The sequence below is a fragment of the Sinocyclocheilus grahami genome, unplaced genomic scaffold, assembly GCF_001515645.1.
Source record: "Sinocyclocheilus grahami isolate Dianchi unplaced genomic scaffold, SAMN03320097.WGS_v1.1 scaffold1065.1, whole genome shotgun sequence".
NCBI classification, from domain to species: domain Eukaryota; kingdom Metazoa; phylum Chordata; class Actinopteri; order Cypriniformes; family Cyprinidae; genus Sinocyclocheilus; species Sinocyclocheilus grahami.
This window is the reverse complement of record NW_015506244.1, coordinates 227,855-243,262: the sequence shown is the minus strand read 5'-3', so window position 1 is coordinate 243,262 and position 15,408 is coordinate 227,855. Positions and strand designations below refer to the sequence as shown.

The window sequence follows — 15,408 nt, the reverse complement described above, 5'->3', positions numbered from 1 at the left end:
AGAGGACTCAGTGTCTCGTTCCCTACTCAGGGAACCATGGTTACATAAGTAACCTGAGATGTTTTTCATATAAAAAAATACAAATGTAAAAGCCCTTTCACACCAAAAGTGAAATGAATGCGCCTCAGGCTGAAGGAAATGTAAATTCACGTCTGTACAGTAGAGGGCGCAGCTCTAACAAATCGCATGAAGAATATGACGCAGGAGAAGAAAGTTCAACACTATTCAGCAATAACAAAAATCAAACACAAATGTGTCATTTTTGCTTGTTAGTATGGTTGAATTGGATCATCGAAGATCAGTGGTTAATAAAATGGGATTAAATACATAGATGATAGTTTTTCATATTTAATTATTGCAGGTTTGTATAATATTCTGAGTTTGCATTGCACTGTTTTTATTGATTTCGAGGAACACTGAATGTGTTTTTGTGCAGTGAGATGAGTAAACACATGTTCATATTTAGTCTAGAACTACAGTAAGATCACATTCACACACAGCACTCTGCACTTACTCCTGATTTCTCTCACCATGGCAACACCAGAGCTGTCACTCAATACATGGAAACAAAGTAACTACTGTTACTCATTTGAAAAAGTAACTCAGATATTTCCTTCTAAATTAAAAAGTAATGCGTTACTTTAAAAAAAGTATTCTGATTACGTAATTGGTATTACCTGTATTGCGTCTCCGGTGTTTGCGAGGTTCACCCAGCGAGGGTTTATGTTTGTAGACTATAACTAGTGTTGGATTGTGGCGTTACAGGAAAACTGGCCTCGCAGACATGACCTAAGGGCTTCTCTGACCAACAGGCTAAAGCTACATCACTCTCAAACCCTCAATATCAATGTATACGGATGTCTCCCCAGTCGCTTATTCTATTGAGTGATATATTAGCTCCTAAAGCAGAGTATGTGTTTTACACCATGTTCACTATTACAGAACATGCTGGAAGATCTTCAACAACAGCACTTGTGCAAGTATTCCTTCAGCTCAAATCCTGAAGTGGACAGTCAACCAAACAAGACGCTGGAAAACCACAGTGCAGCTCCCGCAGTGCCTAAATATCGACGACGGACATGAATTGATAACAATAAACTAATAAAACCGCAGTTTCAATAAAGAGCGAGACGCTAACTCTGATTTTCAACAATCCAGTCATGACTGTATCCGAAGCAACTGCGAGCTGTTTTAACGGAGTTATATGATTACGCGTGTGTCTGGAGAAATTCTGTGTGCTTTAATAGAGTTATGCGGAGGTCTTAAGCTGTACGCCGCTAAGAGAGGCTTATGTTTCCAGGCGCAAAGCGGTAATCCTATAACGCTGTTCAACTATATTGCTTAAGGCACTGCAAGCAGTCAGTTGGTAACTATGTTAAACTATCTGCAGTTCCCTAACCACTCGCGCAGATCTCGCCATGATAAGATAATGCATTATTCACCCGGAGTGCTATAGAAATCATTAGTGCAGCGGTTTGAACGCTTCAAATAGATTCAGAGTCCTTATATAAAAACACTCTGGTTGAACTATGGTGCAGTAATGGAATCAGATGGTAATACCATGGTACTTTAATACATGGGTGTTTCTGCACCTACAAGCACTTTGTAAGCTGTTCCAGTACAGGGGTTGATTTTTATCAAAATTAGTATAGGTAAACTTTTTTATTTTTGGTATAGGGTCACATTATAATGGCTTTTTACCATTTACCATTGTTGTTTACTTTATTATCGAATTCCTTTTATATATAGAGTTTATAATTTCACGGTTGTCCAGGCTTAAAATACAAAAATGTGTGTAATTATTAATTTCATTTCATTTCATTTCATTTCGTTTAAAAAGATGTTAAAGAGTTTAATTTTTAAGAAAGAGTGAATAAACCATCATCAACATTATTTGTTGGTTTGTTTTAAAAAAATACATGTATTACTCAGTTGGTGTCATTTTTATATCTACGTTTACCATTTGATTGAATTTAACTTTTTTTAAATTTAATTATTTAAAAAAGGTATTCTATACAAAGACTGGGGTCAGCCATTATTATTATTATTATTCACAACTGATGACAACCATTTAGTTGTGTATTTTTTAACCATGTACAATTTACCATTTATTTCAAGTTTTTAAAATTTTATTAATATTTTTTTATATATGATATTCAAAAGTGACACAACTTTTTTATTTTATTTTATTTTTTACCACACATTTTGATTATCAATCAGTTGTGGTGTTTGTTTGTTTTTTTATTTACCATTAATAATAACTTTTAAGTTTAAGCCTTAGCAAGATGAGTCAGCCATTTTATAAAAAAAATAAAAAATAAAATAAAAAAACTTAAATTTCATCACTATTTCCACCAAACCCAGTTAAGATATTGTGTCTATTTGTAATAAAATTTAAATATTGAAATAAACATTGGTGATAATCAATAACTGCTGTGAGCAGAACAAATGTCAATTGTTTGACCATTCATTATTGTGCAAACTATTCCATCAAATGAATACATGATCTTTGTAACTACTACTTAAAGTTGATGAGGTGAACAGAAACACAGTGGAAAGGCAGTGGAATGAATCAACACGCTGTAGACGATGTGCATACGAGTGTGTGAACAGTGAACAGTCTGGTGACTTAGTGAGGGGGATGATGGCAGCTTGGCCAGGCACGGTTCATTGCTTCGGAGGTTCCCAGGTGAAGGTCTGGCGCTAGAGATCTCATCAGTCTGCCGCTCAGTATATACACACTGACAGCCTGAGACATGCTATATACCTCTGATTAATAAAGGCCATACAATGAGAGTCAGTGGGGTCCAATGTTATTTTGGACCTCAATAATTTTCAACGTGTGGACCAAACCAGTTCATCACAGAGGTCTGAAACAACATGAGGACGAGGAGCTGATGACAGAACGTCTCGGGTTACTTATGTAACCATGGTTCCCTGAGTAGGGAACGAGACACTGCGTCCTCTAGGGGTCGCTATGGGGAACGCCTCGTCATGACCCGTGTCTGAAGCATACATTGAAAAAACACCAACTCATTGGCAGGCGACAGCCATGACGTCACTACCAGTGCGACTATAGTATAAATAGGCGCCGGGAGCTGAAGCTTGCGTCCACAGCATGGCAAAAAACCTAGAGGACGCAGTGTCTCGTTCCCTAATCAGGGAGGCAGAGGAAGGGCCTAATCCACCTGATGCTGCTGGTTCCAGGTGCTCTGGAAAAACAGAGAACTCAATTTCTCATGTGAGAGAAGAACTCCGAATTCAGAGGATAATGTTGCTCATTCCCCAAAGGTAACCCTTTGAACGAGGAGCGCTAGCCGCGACACTAGCCTTCTGAGCCAGTCTCTGTTCCTCAAACTGAGACGGGCTAGGACCCCTGGTTTGCTCGGGCTCAGACCTGGACTTCTATCCTGGTCTTTCAGCCGGTCAGCCTGATATGCTTGGAGCATCACCATCGTGTGCAATGAAGCGACAGCCCAACCTGCTGCTGCGTATGCCCTGGCATCCGAGCGAGATGTCAAGGAAGGGAGTCTTAGAGGACATCTCACCCATAGAGAGATAGCTGAACAGCGTCTCTCTATAGGGGCATCTTCTCATAACCGCTTTTGCGCATCGCATCAATGTTGGTATAACTTGTATGCTGGAATAGATGGATGCGTGAAGAAAAAACGGCCCTCATCGGCCAGATCCACCTGCTATCCCCACGAGCTCATTCCCTTCTGTGCCCCAGTAGCGGCGGGTCCTGGATCGCGGGAAGCAGATGGCTGCCCCTCTTTCCTCGAAAAGAGAGACAAACGAGAGCACAGATTTTTTCCTTGGAAAAAACGCTCACAGTGCACGCCGATTGCCCCCTCGGAGACATCGCGTGCGTGCTCTTTGCCCAAGCAAAACAACATATAGATTGTGTGTGTCATCAGATGAAAAACAACGTCAACACGGATGCACACATCCTTAAATGCTTTGCTAGTGCTCGCCATAATGAGATAAATAGAGATCACTCTTACCACAGAAATGCACGCTTCAAACAAAACAGTCAATGAAGACAAAGAAGAGAATGATCAACGAAGAAGAAGAGAATGAAGAAGAGCTCCCGGCGCCTATTAATACTATAATCGCACCGGTAGTGACGTCATGGCTGTCGCCGGCCAACAAGTTGGTGTTTTTTCAATGTATGCTTCAGACACGGGTCACGACGAGGCGTTCCCCATAGCGACCCCTAGAGGATGCAGTTCGAAGTTCCCATGAAAGGGAACTTAAAGTTTTGATACAATTGATCTGTTATACCATGTTTAAAGAGCTAAACACCTTTAGTTTAGTGACTGAATTCAAGTTTTTTGGAGATAGAGTAAAGTGTGCTGATGAGAGTGAGGTTTTGTCTGAGTTTGACACATGTCTTCAAATATCCATGACAATCATTCTGGGAAAAGCTTGACATTCTCAAAACCTGTAAGAGCGTCCAAGATAAAGAAAATAAAAATAAACATCTGGTTTCAAATGAAAAGCTTAACGAAATGAAAAATGAAAAGCTTAACGAAAGGCTAGTAATTTGTTGATTCAATGTTGAAATGTTAGGAAAATTCTTAAAATTGAAATGATTTGTGTCCAGTGTTCAAATGCTGTGTGGCCTCTCAGTTTTCAGTGTAATTATATCCACTTGACTAGTGCCAATTGTTAGAAAAATGCTCCGTATTTATGTTGCATTGACATGAATAAGTCTATACAATCCATCAAAGTTGAAATTTAATGACATGACAAACACTGTAGTTAATTACGTAATCCATTACATTACACATTTTAGGTAATATAATAAGACTACTTTTAGATTACTTTTGACATAAATCATTTATCACATTCATTTAAATAATCTTGTACCATACTGATATAAAAAAAGAAAATATGTTCCATTAGTTGTTATTAACATCATGGCACAACAAACTGGGGTTCGCGAGTTTAATAAAAAGCTTAGAATTTGTTGATGCACTGCTGAGGGAACACTTTTTAAAACTGAAATTATTCTTGTAAATCTAGTAGTCAAAAGATGTGCGGCCTCCCAATTTTTTTCTGTGTAATTATATCTACCTGACTAGTGACTGGTCTTTGTGTGAATGTACACACAACTGGAAGGCTTTCTGAATACATAAGCGGCAGGATATTTTAGAAAGGGAAATTTAAAAGATGAGAAAGAATTAGGCTGATAAATTATGAATCATTTATTGCTACTGTGTGAATAACATGATCACTGTAATCAATACAAAAGTAACTGTTTTTGATTATCAGATTTTGAGTATTTTAAAATGTAATTTAATCCAATTATAAGTAATTTTTGTAATCTGATTAGGTAATCTAGATTACATGCTATCATCTACTACCCAGCACTATATAATAATAAAAAAAAAACCCTTCATAATAGAAGAGGTGTCTTTAAGTCATTGCATTCATTCATTCAATCTATTTATTTATTTTAACAAACTATTATATTATTTAACAAAAGTCTAAATTTAATGATTTTAAAATGTCATGTGGTGTAACCATCAAGTAAAAGGCATTGACATTTTCTTTAAGCTTTAAATATTCAAGTACTGTTTACACATCTAAATGAATGAATGAATGAGTTAGTTTTGAAAGACTATATTTACCAACTACTATACTATTTAAGAAAAGTCTAAATTTAAGGACTCTAAAATGTCATGCAGTGTAACCATAATAAAAGAGGTGTCTAAGTCATTCATTCATTCATTCATTCATTCAATGTATTTATTTATTTTAACCAACTATTATATTATTGAACAAAAGTCTAAATTTAGTGATTTTAAAATGTCATGTGTTGTAACCATCAAGTAAAATGCATTTACATTTTATTTAAGCTTTAAATATTGTATAAAATATTTACTTAAATTATATATATTCTTCAAGTATTGTTTACACATCTAAAGGAATGAATGAATGAATGAATTAGTTTAGAAAGACTATTTTTACCAACTACTATACTATTTAAGAAAAGTCTAAATTTAATGACTCTAAAATGTCATGCGGTGTAACCATAACAGAAGAGGTGTCATTCATTCATTCATTCATTCATTATTTATATTTATTTATTTAAATTTAATTAATAAATTAATGGATATGATTATGCCCAATATTACATTTCAAAACCAATTGAGCACCACTGACCTAAACTTCACTGGTCTGCTCAACTGTAATGTCATTCTGTGAAGAGAGCAAATTACAGTTTGGCTGAACATTCACAGTATGTGAAAAAAATGAACAAAAAGAAGGACAACCCTCTCTCTGTCTCTCAGCGTAGGGTCCAAATGAGCTGTAGGTGGTGATGGGAAACCATGGAGTATCCATTTCCACACACCATATGGAAACTCTGTGGTTTGATCAGAGGAGGTGGGATCTAATATTGACCTGGACCATATGTGTTTTAGTGAATTACAAACACAACAGGGCCGAGCGGCCACCTAACACACAACATATGGGCATCTTTTCTGTGTTAGGGGCTTTTACAAACAAGACCCCCCCACACACACATGCGTGTACGCCGTCCAAGATCTCGAGGGACTGCTCTTTTGAATTACTCTATTGACACACACCCTAGTTAGCTTCATTAGCGGGAGCTAGTGTTAGCTCACAGTGTGAGACAATAAACTATCGCTGGAGTTTCTCCCCTAAAAAACAATTATCACTCGTGACTGCACAGTAACTTCAGCTTTGCATCACTGATCATATCTGTGTCTGTGAGCTGGATTTCCTCTTTCTTATAATGGAGTAATACATTTAGCTAATTAGTTGGTTTGAAATCAAATTATTGTCAGGTTGTTGCTGTAAATAACAAACATGGTGTCTGACGACTACTTCACTATTTAGTACTCTACTATTTTGCTTCATTTCCAGATGTTTAATTCAATTGCAAGTTCCAGAGAGCACATTCACGCATGCACACTCTTCAAAAATGGCACTTTCATTCTCTTGACAAACTAAAAGTTGAAGAATGGAATTTGTATATTTAAATAGGATGACAGATATAGAATGCATTGCATGTTAACTTGCTTATGATGCTCAAGAGTATGATCTACGTAATTCCACCTGTTATACTACAATAAACTATGCAGCTGTAGTTCCAGCCGTGTTAAGTTTGTGATGCTGGTTGTGAATGTTCGTTAGAACTGTGGGGAAACAGCAACGTGTTGAACTACATTGGTAGTGACCATTGTCAGAAAATAAATGTGTCAGGAATGACTGCCTAAAAGAATTGTTGCCAAAAGGGTCTGTCAAATTAAAAAAAAAAAAAAAAAAACGATTTTTTTACCAACTATTATATTATTTAACCACCTATTATGTTAAGGTATTAACATTTTATTTAAGCATTAAATATTGTATAAAATATTTACTTAAATTATATATATTATTCAAGTACTATTTACACATCTAAATGAATGAATGAATGAATGAGTTAGTTTTGAAAGACTATTTTTTTACCAACTACTATACTATTTAAGAAAAGTCTAAATTGAATGACTCTAAAATGTCATGTGGTGTAACCATCAAGTATAATGCATTAACATATTTTCTTTAAGTATTGTATACAATTATTTAAAGTGTATAGTCTTCAAGTATTGTGTAAACATCTTAATAAATGAATGAATGATTGAATGACCGAACGAGCAAATAAACAAACAAATAAATAAATAAATATTTTTAGTAAATACTATACTATTTAAGAAGTCTATATTTAATGACTCTAAAATGTCATGTGGTGTAACCATCAAGTAAAAGGCATTAACATTTTTTCTTAAAGTATTGTATACAGTATTTACTAAAAGTATATATTCTTCAAGTATTGTGTACACATTTTAATGAATGAATGAATGAATGAATAAATACATATTTTAGTTTTGAAAAACTATTTTTAGCAAATACTGTACTATTTAAGAAAAGTCTAAACTTAATGACTCTAAAATGTCATGTGGTGTAACCATCAAGTAAAAGGCATTAACATATTTTTCTTTAAGTGCTGTATACAGTATTTACATAAAGTGTATATTCTTCAAGTACTGTGTACACATCTTAAATAAATAAATAATAAATTTAAAAAAAAATCATTTTTTTGTAATTTGTACTTTTTTTGAATAACATTAATTGTTAATTCATTGTTTTCATTAAGTGTTTTTTGGAGGTTGAACCACATGACATTTTAAAACTTAAACTGACCACAAAACATTGTGGTCTTCAGGGGTTCTCTGTATAATTTCCTTTCCTGCATGTTGGTTGCACGACGTGACTTCATACCCCCAAAATGTTGTGTGAAGTACATATTTACATATTTACACTCTACATATTTTACATGCAGTGGCTGCAAAAGATGCACGCCAAATGTGGACTCATATACAGATGCTGTCCACACATCTTAAGGTGTAGTTAATCAGGAATATTCTAAAACAGTGATCTTACTGTAGTTATTGATTAGCAGCTGGATGATTTTATCATGTCCGTGTAGAGAAGCCAGGTGGAGCGGTGTGTAACCCTGCAAATACACACAAACAAACTATAAGTGCATTCGCTCAAATTAAGTCCTGAAATGTCAGTTTATATGCATCCTACACACAAGCAAATATCTAAATATCATTAGTGTGGGAGGACAGTAATATGACAGCAATTCTTGTTCTCCTGTTGTGTCTCTCACTCGATTGCGATAGGCTATTAAAAACAGCTGGACGTCATTTCACACACCACTGTGTGCAGGCGACGTTTCGCATTTATGCAGTTAACCAGACAGCAAGACCCGCTGAGACAATCGCTCCAGTACATCCCGCACATTAACACGGGACTAACCCTCTCCAGGATCCCGTCAGTCACCCACCGCTGAGTCAAACAGCTGCAGCCTGATGGTGCTTCCTATCAAAACCTAGAAGGATAGTGAGAGGATGATGGATGTATGAAATGTGACTGTGGTTTAGTGCTGATCTGAGCTCATGTGGTGATTAGTGTGGATGACGGCACATTAATGCTCCACAGGGGACTTTATCATCCGAAGACTCTTCTGCAAACAGATTGACTCCATCTATCTCTGATATCTCTTTGGTGTCCGTTTGTTTTACAGTTACCATTTCCTCGCTCATAACACTAATGGGCCGTGTGATTACTGCAAAACGAGGGTAGAGCGATCATATTTGAGAATTTTGAACATTAACCGAACACAAAATTGGATAATGTACTTAAATGTCCGTAACAGCATGAAACTGAAATACAGGTGCAAATTAATTATGTAAAATTTTAAATTTAAATTAGTACATCATTATCGTTTAAGCATACCCTCAATCAAATAATTACAAAAAAAAACCAGTTCTCAACATGACGACTGGGCACAGTGTATTTATGGAAGATTTGTAATGTTATGCACATGTAAACAAACATGTGAATCAGATTCAAAGTTTAGGGTTCACATAAGCAGAACATTTAGAATCTGAAATTGGATTGGATTTATTTGGATTCTCGAAATTTAGTGCACGTACACATACCTGTTGTTAGCCTAACAACATGCTAACGTCAAACTCTACTGGAATCAGTTGTGAATCGAGTCTCCAGTTAACTTTTTGTGAAAGGCACTAGTTGTAAAATGTGTCGAGCTGCTGCCTGTGTAGACATACAAATTAGTTACTCGGGAGGTCTATGTAAGCAGCAGACAGCGTTTACATTCTGGAACGGAACTTATACAGAGAAACACACAGAGATTGAATCATGGGTAGTCCTTGAAGTACTCAAGCCTACCCTGCTGAAAAAAACAATGGAAACCATCACAGAAAATTCTAATGGTCTTCTAACTACAAGTACCATTACAAACATTACACACCATCAACTTTTAACCATTAAAACCATTTAAAAAAAATTCTTTAGTGTGTTTTGGGACATATTCCATTAAGATTTATTGGTTTTAACAAGCCACAAATAGAAGGCGACCAATTACCAGTAGAAACCCAAAGGGTCCATTACAGTTCCCATTAAAACCAATACAGCTCCCATTATAACCAGTAGAACCATTACAAATTCTGTAATGGTGTCTATTGCTTTTTTGTTTGTTTTTTCAGCAGTGCTACTGCATGAAATGGAGTGCAAACATGCTAGATGTCCAGGTAAAGGTGTCACTATTTCATTCTTTCGGGTAATGTAGCCTAGAATCAGTCCAGGATCGCTGGTGGCTGTGTTTGTAGCGTGTAGCACAGCGTAGCCATGTTGCTAACAGCACAGCACTATCATAGTGTAGTGCTGCTGCCCTTAAAGGTTAAATTAGACTTCCCTCTGCTCTACTCCTCATTATTACACTAGTCCTAGCACTGACATTTTTGGAAAGGTCAGAGCCACTTTCATGTGCTCTGTTTCACGTCAGCTTCAGTATCAGTAAAGGCCCAGGAGAGACCGCCCAGGGTGCCAAAGGAGCCAATGGAGATCAAGGTAAGACAGTGAGTTTGGTTTTAACGAGACTGACTAACACATTGACACAGGACATGGACAATTGCTGTCATGACCCTCGTGAAGAAGAAGTTTGCTTAATTGTATTGAATGTGCACTTGTAGTGTAATATTAATTAAATAAAACAAGGCCACTTAAGTGTACTTAGTGTAAATACAGTACACTTTCATGACTATGTTTCTTAACTCACTTAAAGAAAAAGAAAAAAATATATTTTTTTATTAAAATATCCAAAAACCACTAGACCAGTGTTATATATTTTGCTGACTTGTGTACTTTCATTATCCCAAATGTTTCGAAGAATGTTTGAATCCAGAGAAATAAGCAATTTTAACTAGTGACACAGACCGTGTCCATAGTGTCATTGTGTCACCTGCCAATGACGTCATAACCCCTTGATTTCCGGTTTTGTTTTGTAGAAAACATGGAAACCCCAAAGACGCTTTATTATTGTTGTGTGTTTTAATAGACCAGTGACGACTGCACAGAGTAGCATTATAACATAACTTTCAAATGTATCTAGTATGATAAAACAGCGCTGCTTTACCCCACATACGCACGACCGGAAGCAGCGGAAGCGGTCGACTGTGGCATAATAAAAGCTCCGCTGCTTTACCCCACATACACACGACCGGAAGCAGCGGAAGCGGTCGACTGTGGCATAATAAAAGCTCCGCTGCTTTACCCCACATACACACGACCGGAAGCAGCGGAAGCGGTCGACTGTGGCATAATAAAAGCTCCGCTGCTTTACCCCACATACACACGACCGGAAGCAGCGGAAGCGGTCGACTGTGGCATAATAAAAGCTCCGCTGCTTTACCCCACATACACACGACCGGAAGCAGCGGAAGCGGTCGACTGTGGCATAATAAAAGCTCCGCTGCTTTACCCCACATACACACGACCGGAAGCAGCGGAAGCGGTCGACTGTGGCATAATAAAAGCTCCGCTGCTTTACCCCACATACACACGACCGGAAGCAGCGGAAGCGGTCGACTGTGGCATAATAAAAGCTCCGCTGCTTTACCCCACATACACACGACCGGAAGCAGCGGAAGCGGTCGACTGTGGCATAATAAAAGCTCCGCTGCTTTACCCCACATACACACGACCGGAAGCAGCGGAAGCGGTCGACTGTGGCATAATAAAAGCTCCGCTGCTTTACCCCACATACACACGACCGGAAGCAGCGGAAGCGGTCGACTGTGGCATAATAAAAGCTCCGCTGCTTTACCCCACATACACACGACCGGAAGCAGCGGAAGCGGTCGACTGTGGCATAATAAAAGCTCCGCTGCTTTACCCCACATACACACGACCGGAAGCAGCGGAAGCGGTCGACTGTGGCATAATAAAAGCTCCGCTGCTTTACCCCACATACACACGACCGGAAGCAGCGGAAGCGGTCGACTGTGGCATAATAAAAGCTCCGCTGCTTTACCCCACATACACACGACCGGAAGCAGCGGAAGCGGTCGACTGTGGCATAATAAAAGCTCCGCTGCTTTACCCCACATACACACGACCGGAAGCAGCGGAAGCGGTCGACTGTGGCATAATAAAAGCTCCGCTGCTTTACCCCACATACACACGACCGGAAGCAGCGGAAGCGGTCGACTGTGGCATAATAAAAGCTCCGCTGCTTTACCCCACATACACACGACCGGAAGCAGCGGAAGCGGTCGACTGTGGCATAATAAAAGCTCCGCTGCTTTACCCCACATACACACGACCGGAAGCAGCGGAAGCGGTCGACTGTGGCATAATAAAAGCTCCGCTGCTTTACCCCACATACACACGACCGGAAGCAGCGGAAGCGGTCGACTGTGGCATAATAAAAGCTCCGCTGCTTTACCCCACATACACACGACCGGAAGCAGCGGAAGCGGTCGACTGTGGCATAATAAAAGCTCCGCTGCTTTACCCCACATACACACGACCGGAAGCAGCGGAAGCGGTCGACTGTGGCATAATAAAAGCTCCGCTGCTTTACCCCACATACACACGACCGGAAGCAGCGGAAGCGGTCGACTGTGGCATAATAAAAGCTCCGCTGCTTTACCCCACATACGCACGACCGGAAGGAGCGGAAGCGCTCGACTGTGGCATAGTAAAAGCTCCGCTGCTTTCGAGTCGTTTCGTTGGCTTTCAGCCTCACCCTGCTTCATTCTGCTACATTAATAAATCATTAGCCCATCCATGAACATGATTTCTGCCCGAGTCCCGTCGGATTGCATCGGCTATGGGGATGAAGACCACAACTCCCATGATTCCACACTCAGTCACGCAGTCATCAAACTACGCCTTTGTCTATTTGTTTATTTTGAATACGCGCCCTCTAGTGGCGAAAATGACATATTGTGCCTTTTAGCAGACTTTTAAAAAGTGCACTTTGTAATAATGTCACAGTAAACATTTCACTCACTGTTTTCATAATCATTTGTTTGTGTTTAAAAGAAGTAAATTTATTTTGATGTGTAGACTAACATATTAAAGCACATGTAAAGTGCTTGATTGCAATTTTAACTGTAGTGTTATTACTTTTAAATGTAATATAGTTTAAATGCACTACATTGCAATGCCATCATTATAAATGTGTAATTACAAATAAATTTAAATACATGACATACAACTTTTCATATTTCCAACCAAAAAAAATAAAAAATAAGCTATCCATATTTTTACCCAGCCCTAATCACATGCACTCTCAACCCCTTTTACTTTTACTATATGACTTTGTTGACTCTCAAGGCAAACTAAGAAATATATATTACATTTTAAGTTCTAGGTGCATCTCAGGTAGAGTGAACTCTATGTAGGCCTGGTTAATTCTGATCAATACATTTTTCTTCGAGGTATCATACACCAAGTATGCATACCTAATCCTTTATAATATACTATGAACAGCATTATAGTATGCCATTTAGAACTTACCAAATGTGCAGGCAGTAATAGTAATGAGCTCCACAAAATGAAATGATAAAAATGATCATATTCAGCTTAGGAAACAGCATACTATTGCACATACTTCCTGTATTAGTCTGAATGGTAATGGCATTAAAACCCCATTACTTCCAAGGTTTGTAACTTAATCTCATAGTATCTCCGTTTTGAATGTTTAATAAAACCTATTTGTTCCATGCTAGGCAAGGAAAAGGGATTTGGTCCCACAGTGTGCCAGTTCTAACCGTCCCACAATCCTCTGATAGCTGGACAGCCAATGAGTGTGTAGCATAATCTGAAGCACATTTCTTCTAAATCCTGCTTCATTTCACAGGTGTATTGAAATCAAACTCACCCCCTTCAGAAAGAAAGAAGAAAGCAGGCCGTCATCAAGACCAGAGGCGGCTCCCATTTGCCAGCAAAAGCCAGAGAAGATTACAGAAACAGAATAAGCATAGCACAAGATGGGTCAAGAACTTAATTTCACACCGACAGCACGGGCAGTTTGGCTTTGGAAATATTTACTTCATATGAAGAGCATAAATCTAAGTCTACAAAACCTATTGAGCCGCCTGCAGCATTTCAAAGCATCATGGGTGCACTTCCAACCTCAAGACTGCTCTAAAGTGTAGATATGATATCATGTTTGGGCCAAATGTTATGGGAACATTACATGTATACTTCACAGAGAAAGTAATGTCAGAATCGACTGTGATAATTTACATGCATTTTCTGAATATGTGAAACCAGGTAGACACTTACATGCTTAAAAAGCCAGGTAAAGGTGTTGGTATTAAAAGAGAGAGAGAGAGAGAGAGAGAGAGAGAGAGAGAGGCATGAACTTATTAATTTATTCATAAAACATATTAAAAATGAAAGGAATTGACAATTTCATCAATCAGATGTAAATTCACATATAAGAAAATAACATAAAAAGTTTATGCATTTTTAACTTAGATATAATATATGTTTTTCTACTTCAAAACTTCATATTTAATTCACTGCTCTTGCCATTTCTTCGCAATTGTTTGTGTAATTTGCTGGCATTTAGTCAAAATTCTTCACCAATTTTTGTTTTCAGTGGTGAAACACCAAAAAGGTCTATCAAAAGGGAAAATGAGACAGTGACAGAAAAGAGAAATCCACGATCGTGTGTTTGTGAATCACAGTGAGACACATCCAGACCCTGACAGCGCTGCATGGATTATTGATTTTTTTATTCCATTTCTGCCCAGAGGAGACTGCACTTGAAGAGCACCATTAGCCCCATAACGATTAGAGAGCAAAAGTTAATTATGTAATTATGAAGGCAATAAAAAGTGCGCGTGTGCTTGACTGTGCTCGTGAAGGCTTTAAACATTATCTTCAATGAGCACGTCACTGCAGACCGAATGAGGAGGGAGATTACTTTTTCCAGTAGTGGAAAAAGTGATAGAAAACATTAAGTAATCACAGCACTTTCCCTCTTTGGATTTTTATCCAAACTAACTAACTACATAAATAAATACATAAATAAATCTACACCTTTACTATGATGCACATGCTCACGTTTTCTGAATTAAAATTAATTTGATATTTTGTCAGTTTGAAAAAAAAGTTAAAGAGATGTAACTTAAAACTATATAAATAAATAAATTTGAAACATTATGTAACATTAAGTAGTTTGGAATAATTTTTATCAAAAATGTGGTTCTTAGATTTGTATTTTTGTTTAATAGAATGTAAAACATTTTATTTTAATATGTATTTAAATATTTTATTTTTGATTAAGTTGGTTGAAATGAACTTTTCAATTTTCATTTTATTTGTACATTTATTTAAAGATTTAATATTAGTATAAAACTAATAAAATTTGAATATAAGAAAATGTAACAAAGATGGTAACAATATTCAGTGTACCACATGCAGGACGATATTTTGTTGATATTCACCCCCCCCCCCCCCGCCCCCCAAAAATATATATATTTTTAGTCTGTAAAAAGGTGTTTATTC

At 37.7% G+C, this 15,408-nt stretch overlaps 1 protein-coding gene across 1 annotated transcript in view; it reads right to left on the bottom strand.

Annotated features, from left to right (window-relative positions):
* The window catches only part of LOC107566264 (ankyrin repeat domain-containing protein SOWAHB-like), a 92,182-nt gene that overhangs the window by 8,476 nt on the left and 68,298 nt on the right, over positions 1–15,408 (bottom strand). Inside the window, exons 11-12 of the mRNA XM_016251655.1 lie at positions 13,772–13,774; positions 8,455–8,527 (exon numbers count right to left, since the gene is read on the bottom strand). Of these exons, the coding sequence (XP_016107141.1) occupies positions 8,455–8,527; positions 13,772–13,774 (76 nt within the window). The remainder of the gene's footprint in view (positions 1–8,454; positions 8,528–13,771; positions 13,775–15,408) is intronic.